Genomic DNA, 20,332 nt, shown 5'->3' with positions numbered 1-20,332 from the left:
TTGTTTTTTATTCACTGTCACTCATATTGAGTTATACTTTGCAGTCGTTTATTAGAATTTAATTTGTTGTTTATGAGGAGAGGACGTTACTTTACAAGCAAACACATTCAAATGTGGTTAGTATTTTAATTTGGCACCTACCTCTCGCGGACAGTAATTAAGCCACCGAACGACAAATACAAAAAAAAATAACAGATATTAACATAAATTAAAAGAACCAAGAATAAATAATATAGTTATATGACAATATTTGTCTAATGTTAAATTAATATAAACACAATAAAATGCACAAAATTTTGCTAATTAATTAATAACATACAAACAACAACTTAATACTCTTTCAGTTTCATTGGTATAACGATACGTAAGAAAAATAAATGCGAACTAAAAGAATCACATAGATACGCAATCGTAGACACAATAGCAGTTTTACGTATCGTCCTTTTGAAGCGCGCCAACGAATGCGTATCCAAAATTAATAATTGTTAATTAAAAATAAGCAAAATATCACAAAGACAAACGAAATACAGCAGATCTACCTACAGTTTGTTATTTCAAAATGTAAGTATAAAAGCTTAAAAATACCAGTATTGCCTAAACTCGCAAAAAAAATGACAAACCTTACTTCACTGGTTTATTTCACTTTTTCGTCTTATTATGAATTTAAACGTAATAAACGTACCGTGCCTCCGTGCCTCTAAGGCTGTACAATAATTGCGAAGCTTCAACAATTCGACAATTTCATTGTTCGAACAAAAATAGAGCACATAGAATTTAGGTAAGTACACAATTTAACATCTTAGGCGGTAACTTCTAGCCGATCTATTGTTGCTTACGAATTGTCAATATTTTCATGTACCAAAATGTAAAAATCTTACGTACGAATTGTAGTCTCTTTTGGAGTAACTATAAGTGCGATTTTTCTTTGGTATGGTGAGCTTGTCCGTTGGCGACCGGCTGCGGCGGCGGTGGACGGGCCAATATGGCCTGGTACATACTCCACACAGCTAGAGGACGCATATAGCCCACCGATCGGTGGTTACCGTTCTCGTACAACGCCTCTGGGGTTTCGAAAGAGAGGCCCATTTGTGTCAGCGTCTTGTACATACCTCCCGCAGTTGTGAAAGCCTCTTCGTGCATGCCTGGATCATAAAAAAAAAAAAAATTATCAAACAATTTTTTTACAAGCAATTAGCAATCTTATCGCTAGACGATGTATGCCAGTGAAAATTTATTTGTAGTATTTGATTAGATTATATCAATAAAATCTTTTTCAGCTGTTCATTCATAGATAAGATTGCACCAAATTGAAATTTAATCCTTGGATCATTAATTGATTGCAACATTATTACGACAGATAAGTCAGTGCAGCTCGACGTTCAATGTACTCGACGTCGAGCTGCACTTGGTGCACCGCTATATCCGATCTGTCGATATAGAAATAGATAGGCTATTTCAATATTTCCGAGGGATAAGCTTTAACCGACTGTGGCCGATGAGGACATATAAACAGTAGCTCCATGCAACATAATTGCACAAATGTTGTATTTTAGTAGTGTTCAATATCATCCACAGTCAAACCGACGGGTCTAGAGGCCAGATGGGTAGTCGCTCCATGTAAAATAATGGCACTCAGCTGCATCTATTGAGGCTTTAAGCCGAACCGAACATAGTTGGAAAACTAAAGGCCAATACCGCGCAACGGATTACTTCTCGCATGGTAATTGCACTTGTTATTTATATCACGTATCAAAAACCCGATTTTTCAATATGATCCAACATCCTGATCCTCACCTTCATATATCATAAGCGCAGCAAGTCCATACGTAACACCGGTCCACACTTCCTCACTTTGCAAAGCGGTAGTATCAATATGACCGCGCGGGCCAGTCACCCAACCGTTGACGGCACCCATCTTCCCTCCCTTGAACTGTTTCACATTGTTCTCATATACTGTGGTTAGGGCCTTGCGAACGTTCGCTTCAGGGAACACTTCTTCTGTCCACCCGGAGGCACGGAGGAACCTGGAAGAACGGGCATTGAAGTCTTAAGCGTCAACAAGTCGACATTGATGTCAGTATTGCGGAAGCTCGCATCAATATTATTTCGCACAATTTTAAATACCCTGGAGACATAATATTTTGAAACGAAAACGGTAAAACAAGAAGAGTATTTTATGTCGTCATACTGAATTAGAGGTTAACTTCTGCGAGAACAATGTACATAACTATGAAACTAATCTAAACGGCATCCCGCAACATCTGTGCGGGTCCTATCCATACATTGTTGTTGTTTTTAATAAAAAATATTTATTTTTACTAAGAATAAGTCCCAACTCACCAGTGTCCCGCCAGCTGATCAGCCATCACCACCTTGCTATTGGACGGACGTACATCGAACTTATAATAGGAGCCGTTCCACAGTTTCTCTTCAAACGACTGTTTCGCTTGTTCTAACAACTTGGAGAACTCGCGTTCTTCTTCCGTATAGCCGAGTAGCCGGGCCATCGTGCACACTGCACTTACTGACGCCACCCATAGACCGCCGCAGTATGCACTGGGAAGACAAATTAATAGATGAAGGTATAATGTGGGTGTAATGTGAAGTGTGTAGTGAAGCTTGAAGATGTGAATAAATAAAGCTAGTTTGTTTATAGCAGTAGAATCAGTAGAATTTTTAATCTAACGTGCAGTGCTGAATAACAGTGAAATAGGTGATGTTATTAAAAAAACCTGTTATGATGTCACCAAATATGTTTGAATCAGAAGTGTCCAACTGGATTAACATAAGGTGAAGAAAATTAACTAGATGCACAGTCCCATGTCACTGGTCCAAGTTGAATGCACTTTTTTTGAAAAATGGTATGAAAATTAGTTGTAGCATAACTTACCTAGGTCCAGACATGACCCAGGCATCGTACGTCTGGTCAGGGAATCCGCCGTTCTCGATGAGTCCGTCGGCGTCGTGGTCCCAGCGCCGCGCGTGTCGCAGCAGCGCGCGGCAGGCGGGGAACATGTCGGCGAGGTAGCGGCGCGCGTCGGCGACGGCGGCGGCGGGCTCGCGCTGCAGCGCGTCCGGCGAGCTCTCCGCCGAGCCCTCCACTTCCGCGCTCCTGTACAACAGGTCCAGTATTTCCCCCACCCCCACCGCCCGCGGCACCTGCCGCACCGGAGTGGACTCCTCCGTCCCGTTCGACGACTCCACAGCACTCGTGTCGCACTCCTCCGACTGCCCCGTGGACCGCGAGTACAAGTCGTCCTCCGTCCCCTCCTTTATGTCGTCTATATACGCCATGGAGCGGTACCTTTCGTTGCCGAACGGCGCATTGTGGCCTCGCAACAGCCGGTAGTCTCGGATCACTTGCAATATGAACTTGAGGTTCAAGTCCTTCCAGTCGCTCACGTCGTGGATGTTGTAAGCGTTTATATGGGAGAATGGTACATCGTCTGCAAAAATATGTGGGTTAGTAATCGGACCTAAAATCTCCATCAATTCACAACCATCACAATCATGTATCTACATTACTCCTGAAAAAAGTAACAAGCTTTCAGAGGATTGTTTTTGAAAAAACGGAACAGATAAGAAAAACTAACTACAGGGATAAAACTATGCCCCTAACAAATTAATATAAGACTTATCATTTATGATACTAACCAATTAGACACAAGCAAATATTAATAAAACAAATCTATGATACTATAGATAAACCTTCGAATTAGAGATAACCGAGATATCGGGATTAATATTCTTCATAGTTCACATCTGAATTTGACTTAGTTAAAAATACTGCAAGTGAGTTATTATTATATCAAGCAATTAAAAAGAGACACGTTTTTTTCGATGGTCTTACCTGGATCACCAAGATCGTGTGGAATCGAATCTTTAATTTTGAACTTAACCGATTTCCCATTATAAAGAGATTGTCTACACTTTTCAGTTTCTAATTCGATCGTATCCCGGAACATATATTGTAAGACGACCTGGAAGCAACATTATCAATAAAATAAAGAAAAGATTATAAAACACGATAAAATAAGATAAGAAGCCGTTTTATTGTATGACTTCCTATCTACATATTCTAATCTTATTGTATTTCTATGTTATAATATGTATGAACTTACTTGTAAATTAGGCCACAGTTGAGCTAGCGCGAAAGAAGCGTAAAAGTGTACATCATAAGTATTATACATTCTATATTCGTGCCCTTCTAAATAGCCGAACAAACCGAAGTCATGTCTGAAACAAAACACAATTTACGTATAAAGGTCATGGCACACTTGAAATGCACGGCACGGCGCAGCTGTAAGATCGTCACCCCGCGTTTGGCTTTTTATATTGACGTTGTAAAATGTTTTATATGAAACACGATTAAGGATTAAGGGTTAAATTCAAATGACAAGTTAATCGTTGGGTTGGACCCGTGCCGTTCAGATAAAAAGTCACTTATTCAAAGTAGGCCGAAAATCAGCACTTTTAGAAGGTCAAATTTACAAAATAAAGCCCTTGGGGGCTTTCGCCACTTCCAATTTTTTTGCTCGGAAGGACTGGTGGAACAAACTCCCCAGCAACAAGTCCCAGTTCAAATGTGCCATGACCTTAACCTTCAACACCTCATTTAACACAGTAATAAAGTCTATCCAAAGCAAATTAACGTAGTAATAAAATTAGTCAAAAAGAATCGATGAGTAAATTGTAATTACCTAGGATCGGTTTCAGGAAATTCATCATGGACGTCAAACCATATCGTGCCTCCGTCGGCCACGAAATAAAGCTCGTTCATTAAGGCACTTTTTAACCAGTCTGGAATATTACTGTAAAAAAAACATAGGAATAAAATATTAGTTTTGATACTTATTGCTATATAAACTGTAGTTGCATTAGAAAATAATTAGGCACATCACACACTTAAAACTAATTTCTCTTTTAAATAGACATTATAAATCACATACTGTCAAAATTGCTTTTATAGCTCTATAAAGTTAGGTGGTGACAATAATGACTGGTTTACACGGGCTTAGTCCCACTGTATAAACTGCGAGATTAGTGCTTAGTGTTACTGTGACTAGTCCAAGCAATTAGAAATCGATCCTATTTACTAAGTCGTTGATCCTATTTAATAAGTGCGCTATCCGTGTAAGGCCAGCCATTAGAAGTATTACCAAGTAATCATTTATAAAACTACTTTTATTAGCATTTAATCCTACTAACCTATTATTCAATATTGGATCCTGCCACTCTGCGAGTAGTTTCTCCCAATTTTTATAATTTCTAAGCGCGTACGCAGCTATGCTGGCACCAGCGATACCGTCACTACCGAAGTACTTCGTATAAAATCTGTAAAAAAATAATTATATATAAGCATAAAATATTAATATTAGAAATACATTTCTATATAAACATTTTGAAATTATTAAGGTACCTCTTATGTATTTTCTTATCTTTCTTATATTTTATAACTGGCATGTCCCAGACAAGACAAAACTCAGTCGATCCCGTTCCTCCCGGTTCTAAAGATATAACGCTCGAAAGGGCTACTGAATCACCTGTGAATCAAAAAGTTTATATTCAATGAGTATCTAAAAAAAACATGAAGAAGCGTATGAACGAAACAGGGAAATCTTTGATTTCGATATCTATTGGAGAAAACTGTATGAACAATTAGTATTATAATTTGATTTTATCGCATCGATATTTTTAACAGACAGACAGATATGGCAGGGACTTTTTACAATACGGTACTGATAAATACGCACATTTGTAAATCTTCTTTTGTTTTTCCTTCTCCTTTTCCTTTTTCTCTTTCTCCTTCTCTTCTTTAGTTTTGTCCTTATCTGGAAGTTTAGGCGGCGGCGGCGTCAAACTTGGATCCGGTGTCAAGGTACCATGCTTTTTAAGACAATCCCACACGTAACCAGAAGTTTTTGCGGCATTCCATAGACAATACCCTTCGTGAATGGTCTCGTTTTCATCCTTCTTTTTCGCTATGGTAAATGTGCAAGGAGTATCGGCTATTTTCTGCTCTAATGTAACGCCACAAGTGTTCTCTTCCGAATACCTTTCCAAATCCAGTTTGGCTGTAAGAAAACATGCATGCATTAGTACCAGTACAAATGCACTACGTAAGGTTAGGTAACTTTGAGCAACATTAAATCATATTTTATCGATATTGGGTACTCGAGATAAAAACCGCGTGTTTTATTATCGCGATTTTACGAGCTCTTCACTATAAGAGCTCATTTATATGTAATCTAAACCAAGTTAAGTTATAACGAAGTCTTCCAAATGACTACTGTTAACTAAAATATTCAAAATCAGGGTATAATATACCAACCAATAGATTTCTTCTTGTGGGCGCCACCTAGTACTTCAGTCCATGTGAAACTAATACTAACATCGCGCTTCTCAGTGCTAACATTAATAGCCGTAAATACGAATACTGCACACGGAAGGCTGCTATCCTGTAAAATAAATAAAATTGATATATTTAAATCCTAAGGAAAGATGAGGGGAGATGGTACAAGACATGTAGGTCAGGCCCCTTTTTCTAGGTCAAATACGTACTGTAGGCGTGACTTAAACAATCAGTTAATAGTGAACTAATGGCATATTCGGGTTCCTCGAGACATTTGTCAATGATTGGTCTTGATTGATTGGCATGTTCCAAAGAAGGCGCATGAAGGCGTAGACAGGAACGTTTCTCGTCCCCCGAACACCCACATTTTGGCTACGCTACTTTTTTAGGAGATTTTCCATTCTGACATCGACTCATTATTTCGCTCTCCAGGAATTCAAGTCGTGAAATGTACGACTAAGAAGTAATTTTATTTTGTCCAGTCAATATCTTTGAGCAAACAAAACAAATTGGCGATTCCTTATAAGGGTCTCCCCAAATTTATTGACGCGGTATCAATATCACCAAACTGCTCGACTTATCGCCGATCAGCTGTACAAACTGCTCCTGTCGCCGTTGGCCAGCTTCCGAGCCAAAGCGATAAATGTGGGGAAACCCTTAATCGTTATTATTTTCTTCCTTCAAAGATATAGATTGTCAGCAGAGGCAGTCTTATTTACATTTGTATGCAAAACGCGTTTTATTGTCTGATGTTTGGAAAATACAGATAACACACTGTAGAACATACAGACCGTACATACATACATAGACAATACTTTGATAGGGAAAAACGCACAGCTTGTATTTAGTTCATCCTGAGTTACTAGTAGCTTTATATGTTTAATATCGTGTACCTTGTAATTATGAGGTATGACAGGAGAGATCTGTCGGCACACCAACTTGACACCATATTTAGAGAGATCGTAAGTAGTCCACGCGCGCGGGTATAATGCTGTGTACTCGCAATCCGCGCCGTTCAGGTTCCATTCCCAAGATGATGGCGCCTTCTTTGGTTTGCTGAAATTGTTTATAGAGTGTTAGAGTTAAAGTACAGCAAAGTAAATCTTAAGGATTATGGACATAAAATTGTTATGTGTCCTAATTTATTCATAACTAGCTGGTTCCACTAGCAGTTTCACCAGCTTCCTAAAATAACTACTTTCCACGCCCAGATAAAAAGTAGCTTAAGTGATATTCTAGTGTTTATGCTGTATTACTGCAAAATCCATTCAGTAGTATTTTGCGTGAGACAGGAACAAACATCCATAAATTCGTACAAAGTTTTATGTTTTATAATGTTAGTCAGAAAAGAGTATCAGTAAGGATAATTGGTAGGTGATAATGAGTGTTCAAAAAACATAAAATCAACTACTTCCTGTACCTACGTGATATAATCGTAATCTTATTATATCCTATTTACTTTATCAAATTTTAATACAATGATAAGATTAAAGGATCATGAACTTGAAAATATTTCAGTGATTATGCTATGAAATAAGCTGTTGCCTACTGAAGGTTACTGGTCACATACCAACCTAATTACGACAATTAAACAGACATTAGCATCCACCAGATTTAAGGTATTTTTGGTGCTAAAATATCCATGCAAACATGCAAATTACATTAGCATAACAGTGAAGTATGAGTAACTTACTTATATGTTGACAACACTGACTGGAAAATAGTTTGACCATTGGCATTCCTTATGTTGACAATGAACTGACATTCTGGCACAGTGACATACTCATATATGCCAGGATGTAGCTGGAAACGACAAAACTCCCCCTTGAAACCTCTTCCAATAGTCCCACCACCGATACCTCCAATAGGACAGCCTAGGAAAATACATAAATATTATATGTTACATATATTATAGAAACACATGTTCTGTTTTATATAAAAAGAAGACTTCGAAAAAATAGGAAAAAATAAAAAAAACCTCCTAGTTAGAAACAAATACATCAATTTTTATAAAAACCTGATAAAACACATATGTATAGATTAAAATTAATTAATCAGTTGATCAATTGTTATACAATAATAAATTGACCAAGAGAGGCAGGTGTTAAATAAGCTGTTTACGTTAACAAGATAATCAAAGATAAATATATGTGTTACTAAGTAGCCACTCACTATTATTAGTTTTGGCATGAACCACATGTGCTACAATATATTATTGTAATTCTGTTAAGAAATCTGTGCAATGAGAATGTTAATCAGAATCTACTTTTAGTGTTTGCAACAGTAAGAAACTACTATTTTAAAAACATGTTCTATTCTGATAAACAGTTACAAAATACATTTCTAGCAGGAAAAAATATATAAATGAAATGTGTGATAACATAAAAAGAGAAAAGTTAAATAGGGAAAATCTACATTATGCAGGTTACAATATAGTTCTATCATCCCAGCAATCCAGACTTAATAAAAACTTTCTATCGAAATACATAATAATGAGGTCTTACCATACATCCTTTGGGCAGAAATCATGTGAATGTAATCCATAATAGGACGTTTTTTATTCAACCTTTTGCTAATGTAGTATTTTAGATACCTGTAAAAAATGATAGTGATATCACTAAGTTTACAGTTGCAAGAATTATTGACAAGCATGCAGCTTAATTTTCAGGTTGGACAATCCTATTGGATATTTCCAAGTGGAATTTTTGATATGATTGATTGGGTAAGCCCCATCACATGTCACAGAATTACAGCAAGCATAAATTGAACTTGAGTATCCTTTTTTACATTAAATTAAAAATTGCACAATCATTTACCTGGCTGTTAGTGGCATCATGTCGAAAACTTGACTTGCTCTTGGTATGATGATCTGTTTGCTTTGCAAGGGGAATTCATGGTCTAACATTAATTTTAGGCCGTATTTAGGTGGCTCGTGGAGCCCTAGCCCGACGTCTCCGACCGTCTCCATTTCCATGGTCCTGAACAATACAAGATGTTTTTCGAAAACCGGAAGAGTCTTTAGGACAAACTTCCTCACACTGTTTCTTGATCCAATCTTATTATCACATTATCAATCAACTGTTCGTTCTCAAGATTTTTCGGTCGCAAATCAATTTATGAAATGAATTCGGAATGGTACTGAAAATTTAATATAAAATTAATTACACAAAATTGAGAGCTGTATTCAACCAATATGTATAAATATATTAATTTCTCACAATTAACAAAATAATGAAACTTGAAAATCGAAAATAGTGACGTGAGAATGCATCTCTGCCATCACAAATCACAGAACAGAATAATGTGAAAATGGAAATGAATATGACATGAATGAATGACATGACACTGACATTGACAAAACGCATGTTGACGCATGCGGGATTAAATTAGTATTGTAAGCATATCTACAAAATTTCTACTAAACTTCTACGTCGTTTCTGAGAAAAGTAAATAGACCATCCAAAAAATTTAAATCGTCTAGAATTAGAGAAGAGAGTTTTAGTAAGGCTAAATGTCTTTTAGCCTGACTAAGACAGTAGTTGTAATAGGGACAGGCATGCATTAAATAAATAAAAAGCATTAAAATGCGCCACCCCATATTAACGTTCATGAAGGTTTTGTTTTCAGCTGTCACTGCGCTGCATCTGGGCCAAAGTGGCCAAATCGTACACAAAATGAAAATAGTATCTGATGGCATGAAATCCCAAACAAGCTCGCTTTTGTAGTGTTATTTGTATGGAAATGCTGGACCAAAAAATACCAAACACCGTTTTTATTTGATCGGTAAAATGTCTTGCCATTGAAAAAAATTGTAATTTTTTGATTTGGCGTTTGCGTGTGGTTTTATTGATGAAAGTTGTTGCTGTTTATATTTTTGACTATACTAATCAAATTGTGAATTGTATTGTGTAGATAAAACAATAACTGTGGTATCAGTGAAAGTTTAGTAATCATATTTATTATGAATAGTAGCCATTTACGTCGTATATAATGTCGTGAATGTAAACGTAAATAGAATAGACAACTTTCATGTTCCTGGATCTTTAAGTTTTTATAAAAATGGATATCCCAGTGCAAATAGCCGTTAGGCTGAAGCCTCCGAGCCTTGAGGACTCGTCTCAGTGCATATTCAGCAATCCTGTGACCCAAATAGTGATAACTGAAAGTGGGCAAACATTTCACGTGAATAGGGCTTTGCCTGTAGATTGTACGCAGGCAAATCTTTTCAACTCGTTCATGATACCGCAAATAAACTGCTTCTTGGATGGGTGTGACACTTCAGTCGTCGTTTTTGGACAAGCTAAGACGGGCAAAACTTACACTTTATTTGGACCAGGTCAGTTGTCTTTGTAATAGCTAGAATAATATTTGTAGTTACAGAAACTTCATTTACAAAGTTATTGTTGTACTCAAAGATTAAATATGTACTAAGATGCTCAGAGTTGTGTTTGTATGTTTTATTTGATCCCCAGGATCATGATATATTAAACATTTTTTAAATTAAATCAGGATCAGTCTCTGGTCCTTACCAGTTTCGACTATTTTCGTTTTAACTGAATATTTACTGTTTTTAGGTTTTGAGTGCATTCACAGTGAATGTGACCAAGGAATTGTGCCCCGGTTTTTATCTGAAATATTCCACAAACTGAACCAAATGCCAGAGAGAGAATTTATATTGCACATAACATGGATGCAAGTTGTTAATAACAACATATTTGATGTGTTGGGAGCCGGGCTGGTGAGGTGCTGTAATGTGGAGGAAGCCTTTCAGTACTTACAGTTGGGATGGCGGCAGCGGTGCCAGGGAAACAACCACACTGTGTTCACTGTCAGTGTTGAACAGAAGTGGGTCAGCACCAATGGAGTGTTAAATCATAGAATGTCCACAGCAAGCTTCTGTGATCTAGCAGCATATCCTGAGCCAGGGCTATTTGCTCTAGAGAACATAATAAAGGAACTGCTAGCAGGCAATCCACCAAAACAAATAAACTATGACCAGTGCATACTCACTGCAATGCTTAGAGACTCTTTTGGAGGCAGAGCTTTCACCTGGGTCATTGGCTGCATTAGTGCTGAACCTGAAGACTACCAGGACACTTTAAAAACTCTAAACTTGTGTTTATGCTGTAGGGGTATCAAGAACTTTGTCACTGTAAACTTATTTGCAGACAACAATACTCCTGTTTATACCGATAAAGCTGTATTACCACATCCAGACAATAATTTTAATTTACAATTTGCTACAACACAATGGATTAAATTGGTGTCTAACGCAGAAGGACTTTTCAACAAAATCCTTCAGTCAAAATCCCTGTCTGATGCTGATATAAATCAAGTCAGTGAATGGTTGTTCCTAAAAGCTGAGTGTGATGAATGTTTAAATGGTGATGCCAGTGTTGATAACAAAGATGCTAATATCAAACAAGGATTGCCAAGAATAGCTGAAGACACAGAGCCAAGTGAACCCAGTGAGTCTGATGTGGACTCCGACTCAGAGGAAGATACTCATTCTGACACAGTATTCCAAGATAAACTTGAAAAGTTCATGGAATATTTCAGAGAAAAGAATGATCAATTATTCGCTGACAGGTGTGAAGAATATCTTAATCACATTGACTCTGATGATATAACAATATCAGAATTAAGTGGTTCACAGTCCTTACCTGTTATGACATCACAGTCAAATTCTGGCAGAAGAAGAACAATACAACCTGGTGAAAGTTTGTCAGGAGCAGAGTTAGAGCTACTGAGGAAAGTAGCAGCTAAAGCTATCTCACCTGAATCTCAAAAAATACTCATAGAATCTCACAAAAAGGATGTTGATCCTGAACCAAAACTGATTGAAAGAGAACTGCTCAAAATGATTGATTCTCCAAAGACTGAAGAAATATGCAAGAAGTACAAAATGACAAAGGAAAAGTATACACAAAAGCAAATATTGGCCAGAAAACTGTCAAAAGAAATAAATGGAAGCCAATCACAACTAAAAGAACTGATAAATCTTTGTATAGCCAAAGAGAGACTTATAAATGACTTATCGAAATCTATGTGCCATACACAAAACAAACATTATTCAGATAAGATTGAGTCTAGCATAATAGACCAAGATACAATGAGGGAAATAAAAAGACATGAGACAAATCTCAAAACTTATAAAAAACAAATTGAACAAATCAAAAGACAGATCAAAAAAGACGAAAAACGCAAAAACACATTAGATGTAGAACTTGTTAAAGATAAGTTAAAGCTTGACGAACTGTCTGACACATCAGTAGATATAAAGGACAGGAAAACAAACTCATTGAAACACTTTACACACAGAATCACACAATTAGACAGTATTTTGAAAGAAAAGACAAATGATTTGGAAACATTAGAAATGTCCAAAGAAAAGGAGTTATTGTTGAGGAAGGAGATCAAAAACTTAAGGAAGACTAGGGAGTGTTTGCATGAACAGAGATGTAGTTTAGGACATAAGAGAAAAATATACAAATCACTTTCTGACTCTGAGGTAAGAAACCTGTTCTTTTGAAGTTGATTATTTGCAGCTGAATTATGTACTGTAATTCTAAACCTAATCACCTTTACAGGAGCGCAAGCTACTTGAATGCGAGGAAGCTATAGAAGCGATAGACACGGCAATTGAGTACAAAAATAATTTGATCTGCGGCAAGTCGCCATCTGCCTCACTATCGGATTCTCAAGACAACAAAGACTCTAGGAGCAGAGGAGAGCAAATGCTGATGGCGAGGCTGGATAAACTGTCGCATGATGAGATGAAAACCCTGCTTTATCGGTACTTCCAAAAGGTAAGACTACTCCCGGGTAGTTTACCAAAACATCACGCGTATCCGCTCGAATTATTGCTCAATACCATCAAATAAGACTGACTAGATCGTGATCCAATCTCAAATAAGAAGTTCTTCTATTTAACACACTCTTTGATTTAGATTTGTAGGCATAAATGTTGTACTTACTTTCAGTCCCTATGTATGTATTGAAAATAAACTTCAGCAATACTTTCAACTGTAACGCTAGCACGATACGTTAGCAACTGCGCCTACCCAATAGAGTAAATGCATAACAGTGTTGCTTATAATCGTACTTTATTTTACGAGTTTATCAAATTACCATGTTATCTTGAGTGCGAGTGCCGTACATTTTATTTCCGCTATATTATTGCCGTAAATGATTTCTCTATATTAATTTTCCCATACAGGGATGATGGTAACTTATTAAATTCAGTGGACATTAGTTCCTTAAATTAACGCGTTCAACCCAGTGACGAATCTCCGTAGAATCACTGAGGGTATGCCCAATGGTGGATCAACCGTAGTAGGCACTGTGGCCATATTGGCTCACAACCACTTTAAGAGCTGGACCCATCCCTGTTTCATAAACAAACCCATCAGGATCAGCTATATAGTGTGAATATTTTCCATGTACCCCAGGTAGTGGACCTCCGCGGTGCTTGCGCAGCCCTGGAGGCAGGCGTGGCGTCGGCCAGCGAGGAAGCGGCCGTGTGGCGAGCGCGAGCTGCAGCCGCCTGGAGACACGCGCAACGGCTCAGACCACACGCTCATACCAGGTAATGTACAGGTTTTATATTGATTATCTTTTATACAACAGCCTTTATGTTTTAGTCAGGTAAGAACTGCTTCGAAATGGGAGTTGCGCTGCTGGTTTATGATTCGGTCCTATTTTCCAGTTATTCTTATATGCATTTGTAAAGTATCGAACTGCCTAAATGAAGACTGAGTGGGTTGCTAAATGGCAGACCTGAATGACGATGCGTCGAAGATAGTGGGAAGAATTCGTCTTTTTTATTAAAGAGGTCCTAAGGGTCTTCACACAGACTTTTACAGCCTTACAGGCAGATAAACTGATCTTCTTATATATAAAAATGAATTGCTGTTCGTTAGTCTCACTTAAACTCAAGAATGGCTGGACCGAATTGGCTTATTTTGGTTTTAAAATGTTTATAGAGGTCTAGGGAAGGTTTAAGCGATACGAAGTTCGCGGGATCAGCTAGTAATATTATAAAATTATAGTTATTAGATTAGTTAAAAATATGAAGTTTTTTGCTTTTAAGCTGTAGTGGCACATCATACGATATCTTAATTTGCAGCTAACTAACTGTAAATCTGTATTTTCCAGACACTTCCAATCATTCCATAGATGTCTGGACGGCGGCAATGCGGAGCGCGCGTTGTCTCTCGGCATGACCACTGATTCAGAGACGTCGGACGATGCCATGAGATTAGTGGACCGCATGAAGATGCTTGCTAGGTGTCCGCCGGTAAGATTATTTTTTAATTTTCCATACATATGGTACTCATACAATAAGGCCATATAATCCACCAAATCGTAGATGAATCGATCTAATTTTAAAAAATATGAATTTCACTCCTATTAGGATAACTGAAGTTTTTCAATCAGTGTTTTGTTTTTTTACAGCCTCCTGTTATACCTAGTCAAAACCTGAGACAGCTGATGCCAGCTACCAACCTTCCCGTGGCTAAAGTGACCAAGGAGAAGAACAAACTGATCATAGTACAACAAAATAAAAAGCACTGATACTTGTACATCATTTTATTTGCTGTTTTCAATTCTATCTTCTTTATGTGTTTTATGTACTACCTAATGTTGTTGTTACATGAATTATTATTAGTGTAGTTATGAATTTTATTGTAGTTCCACTATACTACTTTTCATCACATTTTTTAGATCTTGCAATGTGTAAATAATTTGAATGTTAATCTATTTCTAATCATAATTTTGTATATATTTTTTGCCAATTGATACTTACTAGCGTGTATAAAAATATATTTATCATCAACATTCGCTTTTTTTTCAATATACATTCAACTAAATTCGAGCAATCTAAGATCATAGCAGTTATATAATATGTTCTAAAACAAAATATAAAAATAAAATTATCTACACAATATTTACAATATCTAGCTAAGGCATTGTGGTATAATTCTAACTCATGATTGAAAGTTCCACGGTATGCATAATTTCCCTTCTGATAAAACAGAGTAGTAATGGGTTATGTAGAGACATGTCCCGTGAAGTTTCTGAAACAAGAACATATTGATATGAGCAGATTTATCTTCATAAAGCAAACTGCCGTTTTCGTGAAATCAGTCTTAGTTGGGCTACAAATAATTTGTTCGAAGTGTTAACCTTTTGAACGCCAATGTCGGCTATAGCCGACATGAGCAAGCGTGCCCTGTGCGCCAACGACGGCTATACTCGACAAAAAACAGGTCGCAGAAAAATACAAAATAAACCTATTAAATCATTACTTTTATGTATTTTTTAGTAGATATTTAAAATTAAGATTTTCGGGCTTGGCGTACAGGGCAAGGGAATACCGATATGGCGTGGCGGTGAAAAGGTTAAAGAGCGTAAGTGTCTAAACACACTATGCCGAGGATACGCGACGGAAGTTCGGCATGATTACGCCTGCAATGCTATTTGAATTACTGGCGACACATTATGCCGAAATTACGTTGCGTTATAGCGTACAGCCGAACTTCAGTCGGGCGTAAGTTCAGCGGAAATTCGGCGGCAACGTATTCTGTAGAAAACACATTATACGCGACCGAAGTTCGGTTCGACTGGCGACGGAGATCGGGAGCGGCGAGCAGCGGGCCACGCGTAAATTGCGCAACTGAACTTCTGCCGCGTAAGTTCGGCACTTATGGTGTGTCGTATCAGGCGATTACGTTGGAACGTAAAATCAGCCGCGGAACTTCGGTCGCGTACGTTCGGCATAGTGTGTTTAGACACTAAAAGTATCATTTGTAAACCTACCACATGCAACTGCTCGCTTCGCGTCAGCAATCTTTGACAGCACGAAATCATATACGCGGGTGTGATGCTGTCGTCCTTTTGAAGTTCAAGCAAACCAAACCTCTGCACCACTTCTTTATGCAGAGCCTTTTCAACATGCTTATTACTGTAACAAATATTCTTTTATTTAAATTTAATCTATGTAATTAATTTTTAACATATAGTTGTCATCAAATTTAATGGCGGCTTGCAACTAACTTCCGAGCACAGGTACGCGCATGTGGCTCATATCCATCGCGCACCCTTTCTGCCCGTACATATCCAACAATGGTTTCTGCACAATGCTCCGAGCCGACATTAAGTTCGCCACGAATTATACTTGTATCTTTATGTTATTAACAGCACATAATACCTTTTCATAAGTTAAAAAGGAATGATTACAGATAACTTACATGCTGTATTCCGTCATCAATAAAGTAGCTTGGTCTAAATTCTTTGCGATGAAAGCTACAAGTTGCTCTGCTGGGCACGACGAAGGAGTGATGAACTGACCCGTGGGTGACACCATCAACGGACCAGCTTCACTGGAAAATAAACATCACGTAAATAAACTATTTTATTTAACCAACTGGTAAAAAGCTATTAATCTATAATATAAAAATGAATCGCAAAATGTGTTGGTAAGCGCATAACTCAACAACACCTGGACCAATTTGGCTAATTCTTTTTTTGTTGTTTGTTATTGTCAGAAGGTTCTTATGAAAAAATAACTAGGGTAAAGTAGAGAAGTCAGTTGACGGGAGCGAAGCCGCGGGCAAAAGCTAGTTTTAAATATATTTTACATGTAAAAATACATACGGTTCAATAACTATTTCGTATTTCTCTAGAGTTTCTGGCACATTTTCGGGAAATTTGTTACCGCGGCCATAGAAATCTCCTATGGAAGTTATCAGCTGCCTCAAATGACTGCAGTACTGATGAGCAGATACTTTTGGCATGAATTTTCTGAAAAAAAAAAAATATATTTAAGCCTGTTGGAAATGAACCAAAGCTTGTTTTGTTCTTAAACAAAGGTAAACCTTACCTACGGCATATATGTATATTCCTTAGTATACTAGATAAAGCTTTCTCATAATTTGGTATCATTACCAAGGCACTATCTTCCTGACTTATTTTCTTTATGAGCTGCAATAAAGAGGTAAAATTTTGTACTATTTTACAACAGTAAAATATTTAATAGTATTTCTGCTAAAAATATTCACCGATATCCATTCATTTCGAACGTCCATAATATTCAGGAAAACATCGCCATCAAGACTGACACCCGTAAACTGTCCGAGCGCAATAGTTCTACCTGAAAATTAGAGAAAATAGAATATAAATTGAAATATGAATACGGAAAACAAAAGATTTGTAAATCTATCTCATTATAATAGTCCCCGCCAAAACTTAAAGGCGGCTCGCGACTAACTTCAGCGCGCATCTGCCCTAGACTGTTCGCGCACATTCGCTACATTCAGGTACCGAAAAGTTGCTATAATTAGCAACAAATTATGCTATAATTACAGCCAGTATTTATGGTTAAAATAATAAAAATATACATTTACCTTCTAAATTGGGCATAATATTAGGATGCTGTGAGGCCAGGGCAGCTAAACTCTGCAAGGCTCCTCTAATGTGGCTCATGTTCCAACCGCTATCGTATTTCACCTACGCATTATGAAAATTTATTAAACCATTTTGCTTTATCAATATAATTTAATGTGGTTATGGTAAGCTGTTTTCTTATGTGTAATGTTGTATTGTAATAAAATCTAGCAGGAATTGGAAAAATGTGTTGTATTGTCCCTACATAGGGCTGTGATTGGCTCAAGATGTGAAAGCATTTCAATGAATAAGTATGATTATTCAATGTTCATAATGTAGTGTACCAACTTGTTTAATACCATGAGTTTTGCAAAGGTTGTCTATTAGAGATTGGACTTGTTCTCGTGTTGCAGCTGTTAACTCGTATTTGTTTTTTGCATCTCTACTGTTTGCAAATACCCATTCCCTGAAATTATAAAAAAAGATTAATAAATTAAAAAATAAGTTTGTCTTCAGGATATAAACTACTGGATAAAACCTAAGGCTCATTTAAAATACATTAGTAAATTCAAATAAATTAATAGTAGAAAGAAAAATACATACACAATATTTGCAGCTGCTTTCTTCTCAACCACTTTCCTCTTCATTTTGTTGACATCAAATTCCTTTTCATATTCTTCATAGGTTCGGGAAAACCCATATTTGCCACCAGCATTTCTGCCTAAACCAGATTTGCTAGAAAATAATTAATAATGTAATAATATTATTCAACTTCGTATTTTACCTACGTCTTTTTATATAGTAGGTAGTTCATACATACTTAGTGTGGGAACATTTACATATCATATCAATATCTGTTTGTATTGTCAATCAAGAGCTTTAGATAATAATCATACATTCATACATAAAAAATCTTGATACTTACCTAAAGTTACTAGATACTTTAGGTGCGTCAGGTATCTTATCTATATAGGTGGTAGATATATCACAGGCATTGAGAATTTTCACTACTGTTTCTCTTACATTATTGCTGTTTAACTGTATTTTAATATGTTTAAATTCACCTGGAAATGAACATTTTGATTTGTGTAATACCTATTTATTGGGATTATAAATAGAATATGTATTTTTGTTATATATTTACCATCAGGCATGTTCTTTTGTCTCAAATAAAATGATAATGTTGGTACGGTTAATCTTTTACTGGATTGTTGGGCTTCTATAAGTGCGCTCAGCTGTTGCAGAGAATTTTCATTGACTTTCTGAAAAAGATGTTGACACAAAATTAATACAGTAAAAAAAAGGCTGCAACTCCTTTTTTTTCATTGTCCCACTTCTGGGCACAGGCCTCCTCTCACACGGAGAAGGAAAAATTTATACAGGTGCTAAAATTAATGTCGAGTGACTGTCTGTTCCTATAGTAACCAGAATTATATTTTACCCTATAGACAGGTATTTTTTGAGTGCAATGGATAACTTGAAGGTTTTTGTACTTACTCTTTGTGTAGGATATTTTCCAAAGAGGTCAGGATGAACACTAAAGTAGAATGGTCGCAGAGCAGTAGATACTTCAGCAGAACTTAAAAATCTGCATACTATGCCACTGGTGCAGCCACCACTGAAAATAAACAATTGTCCCAGGTCATCTCCAACGTACCAACACCATCTCGAACTACATTTAGGGGTGAATCTTGATAGAGCAAATGTTCAGGTTAGAATTTATTTATTTTGTTCAGCACAACCGTTCACGCACTTACCATATTTTCGTTCTGCTGTACATTTTAGTAAGCAATGAATTAGGTTACTATATTGAAACACATTTAAAGGGTTTTGAATTGGTTGCTTTTGGAATTTGCGCACTGAAATATAACACAATTTTTCTTTTCTTTGTGAACTCCTACATTTTTCGGAAACGACCCTGAACTTGATGTTTTTCATAAAATTCTAACAAGATTTTTGTGACACTGACAAATGCCAACAGCTGTCTTAGTGACACTTAGTTTGTTCGTTCAGGATTTAAAAGATGATATTTTAGTTTACCAAGCGATCAACATGTGATCAACAAGATTAAAAATAACGGAAACCATTTGATGGTATATACCAAAACTACTGAACAGATTTAAAACAAAAGATACATAAGCTACTTTTTATCTGGCTGCGGAAGACAGTTCCCTCGGGGCGAGGGAGGAACCGTGGGAAACAGACACTTTTTTACGCCATTGACGACCATTTGCGCAACTGAGAACTAAAACCTGTAAATAATGATTTTAGTCCTGACTACAACATTTATTTAGATATTTCAAGACTTAAATAAAATCGTTCTCTTCTGCCGCGTGTTACTAATTTAAGTGTTCTTGTTGCTATACTTAGTATTATAAAAATGGCCCACCCCGCTAGTTCATAATAATATCATCCACTTATGCTTTCCCAACTTTGGGTAAGATTGAATTCCCGTCTATAGTGCAACCAGTGTTTTACATGGAACGACAGACTGTTTGATCTCCTCAGCCATCTGCCATCTGATACTCTGGTATGTCTGATTGTGAGACTTGCTGACTTCTGACTAAGTTGTACAAATGACAATACTCTCTA

The 20,332-nt window shown here is 36.9% G+C and overlaps 3 protein-coding genes across 4 annotated transcripts; 1 reads left to right on the top strand and 2 right to left on the bottom strand.

Moving 5' to 3' along the window:
* Window positions 1-112: 112 nt before the first annotated feature.
* On the bottom strand, window positions 113-9,710 carry LOC110370761 (non-lysosomal glucosylceramidase). 2 transcript variants are annotated; one of them, XM_021326711.3, is made up of 16 exons: window positions 9,571-9,710; window positions 9,169-9,490; window positions 8,857-8,945; window positions 8,046-8,226; window positions 7,246-7,408; window positions 6,332-6,458; window positions 5,754-6,074; window positions 5,420-5,543; window positions 5,209-5,334; window positions 4,701-4,811; window positions 4,122-4,236; window positions 3,851-3,980; window positions 2,891-3,446; window positions 2,341-2,556; window positions 1,795-2,024; window positions 113-1,142 (listed from the first exon to the last, which is right to left on the bottom strand). In XM_021326711.3, the coding sequence occupies exons 2-16, from the start codon at window positions 9,324-9,326 to the stop codon at window positions 907-909; spliced, it is 2,883 nt and encodes a 960-aa protein (XP_021182386.3). In that variant the 5' UTR covers window positions 9,327-9,490; window positions 9,571-9,710; the 3' UTR covers window positions 113-906. The 2 variants fall into 2 exon arrangements, with proteins under 2 accessions (XP_021182386.3, XP_063893446.1); XM_064037376.1 differs by having other exon boundaries at window positions 2,891-3,112; window positions 3,305-3,446; window positions 9,169-9,670.
* Window positions 9,711-10,169: 459 nt separating this feature from the next.
* On the top strand, window positions 10,170-15,193 carry LOC110370690 (kinesin-like protein costa). Its single transcript, XM_021326593.3, has 6 exons — window positions 10,170-10,688; window positions 10,927-12,863; window positions 12,943-13,161; window positions 13,804-13,940; window positions 14,510-14,651; window positions 14,810-15,193. The coding sequence occupies exons 1-6, from the start codon at window positions 10,412-10,414 to the stop codon at window positions 14,927-14,929; spliced, it is 2,832 nt and encodes a 943-aa protein (XP_021182268.3). The 5' UTR covers window positions 10,170-10,411; the 3' UTR covers window positions 14,930-15,193.
* Window positions 14,930-19,717, bottom strand: LOC110370691 (T-cell activation inhibitor, mitochondrial). The gene is made up of 13 exons (XM_049840425.2): window positions 19,498-19,717; window positions 19,238-19,358; window positions 18,885-19,002; window positions 18,666-18,804; window positions 18,344-18,475; window positions 18,089-18,206; window positions 17,761-17,863; window positions 17,416-17,507; window positions 17,238-17,338; window positions 17,012-17,158; window positions 16,606-16,737; window positions 16,175-16,319; window positions 14,930-15,432 (listed from the first exon to the last, which is right to left on the bottom strand). The coding sequence occupies exons 1-13, from the start codon at window positions 19,518-19,520 to the stop codon at window positions 15,343-15,345; spliced, it is 1,461 nt and encodes a 486-aa protein (XP_049696382.1). The 5' UTR covers window positions 19,521-19,717; the 3' UTR covers window positions 14,930-15,342.
* Window positions 19,718-20,332: the final 615 nt, after the last annotated feature.

Source organism: Helicoverpa armigera, chromosome 13 (genome assembly GCF_030705265.1).
Source record: "Helicoverpa armigera isolate CAAS_96S chromosome 13, ASM3070526v1, whole genome shotgun sequence".
NCBI classification, from domain to species: domain Eukaryota; kingdom Metazoa; phylum Arthropoda; class Insecta; order Lepidoptera; family Noctuidae; genus Helicoverpa; species Helicoverpa armigera.
Note: the sequence above shows the minus strand (reverse complement) of the source record. Positions and strands in the feature narration are given on the sequence as shown.

Bases quoted from the DNA above. Each gene is read 5' to 3' on its own strand.
- LOC110370690 (XM_021326593.3), top strand. From the start codon at position 10,412: ATGGATATCCCAGTGCAAATAGCCGTTAGGCTGAAGCCTCCGAGCCTT. The intron at 12,864-12,942 runs GTAAGAAACCTG...TCACCTTTACAG, and splicing joins AATCACTTTCTGACTCTGAG to GAGCGCAAGCTACTTGAATG. The intron at 13,162-13,803 runs GTAAGACTACTC...CATGTACCCCAG, and splicing joins TTTATCGGTACTTCCAAAAG to GTAGTGGACCTCCGCGGTGC.
- LOC110370761 (XM_021326711.3), bottom strand. From the start codon at position 9,326: ATGGAAATGGAGACGGTCGGAGACGTCGGGCTAGGGCTCCACGAGCCA. The intron at 5,544-5,753 runs GTGCGTATTTAT...TTTGATTCACAG, and splicing joins ACAAAAGAAGATTTACAAAT to GTGATTCAGTAGCCCTTTCG. The intron at 3,981-4,121 runs GTAAGTTCATAC...TGTTGCTTCCAG, and splicing joins AACTGTGGCCTAATTTACAA to GTCGTCTTACAATATATGTT.
- LOC110370691 (XM_049840425.2), bottom strand. From the start codon at position 19,520: ATGTACAGCAGAACGAAAATATG. The intron at 17,508-17,760 runs GTAAATGTATAT...TCTAATTTTCAG, and splicing joins TATTATGCCCAATTTAGAAG to GTAGAACTATTGCGCTCGGA. The intron at 17,339-17,415 runs GTGAATATTTTT...TCTTTATTGCAG, and splicing joins TTCGAAATGAATGGATATCG to CTCATAAAGAAAATAAGTCA.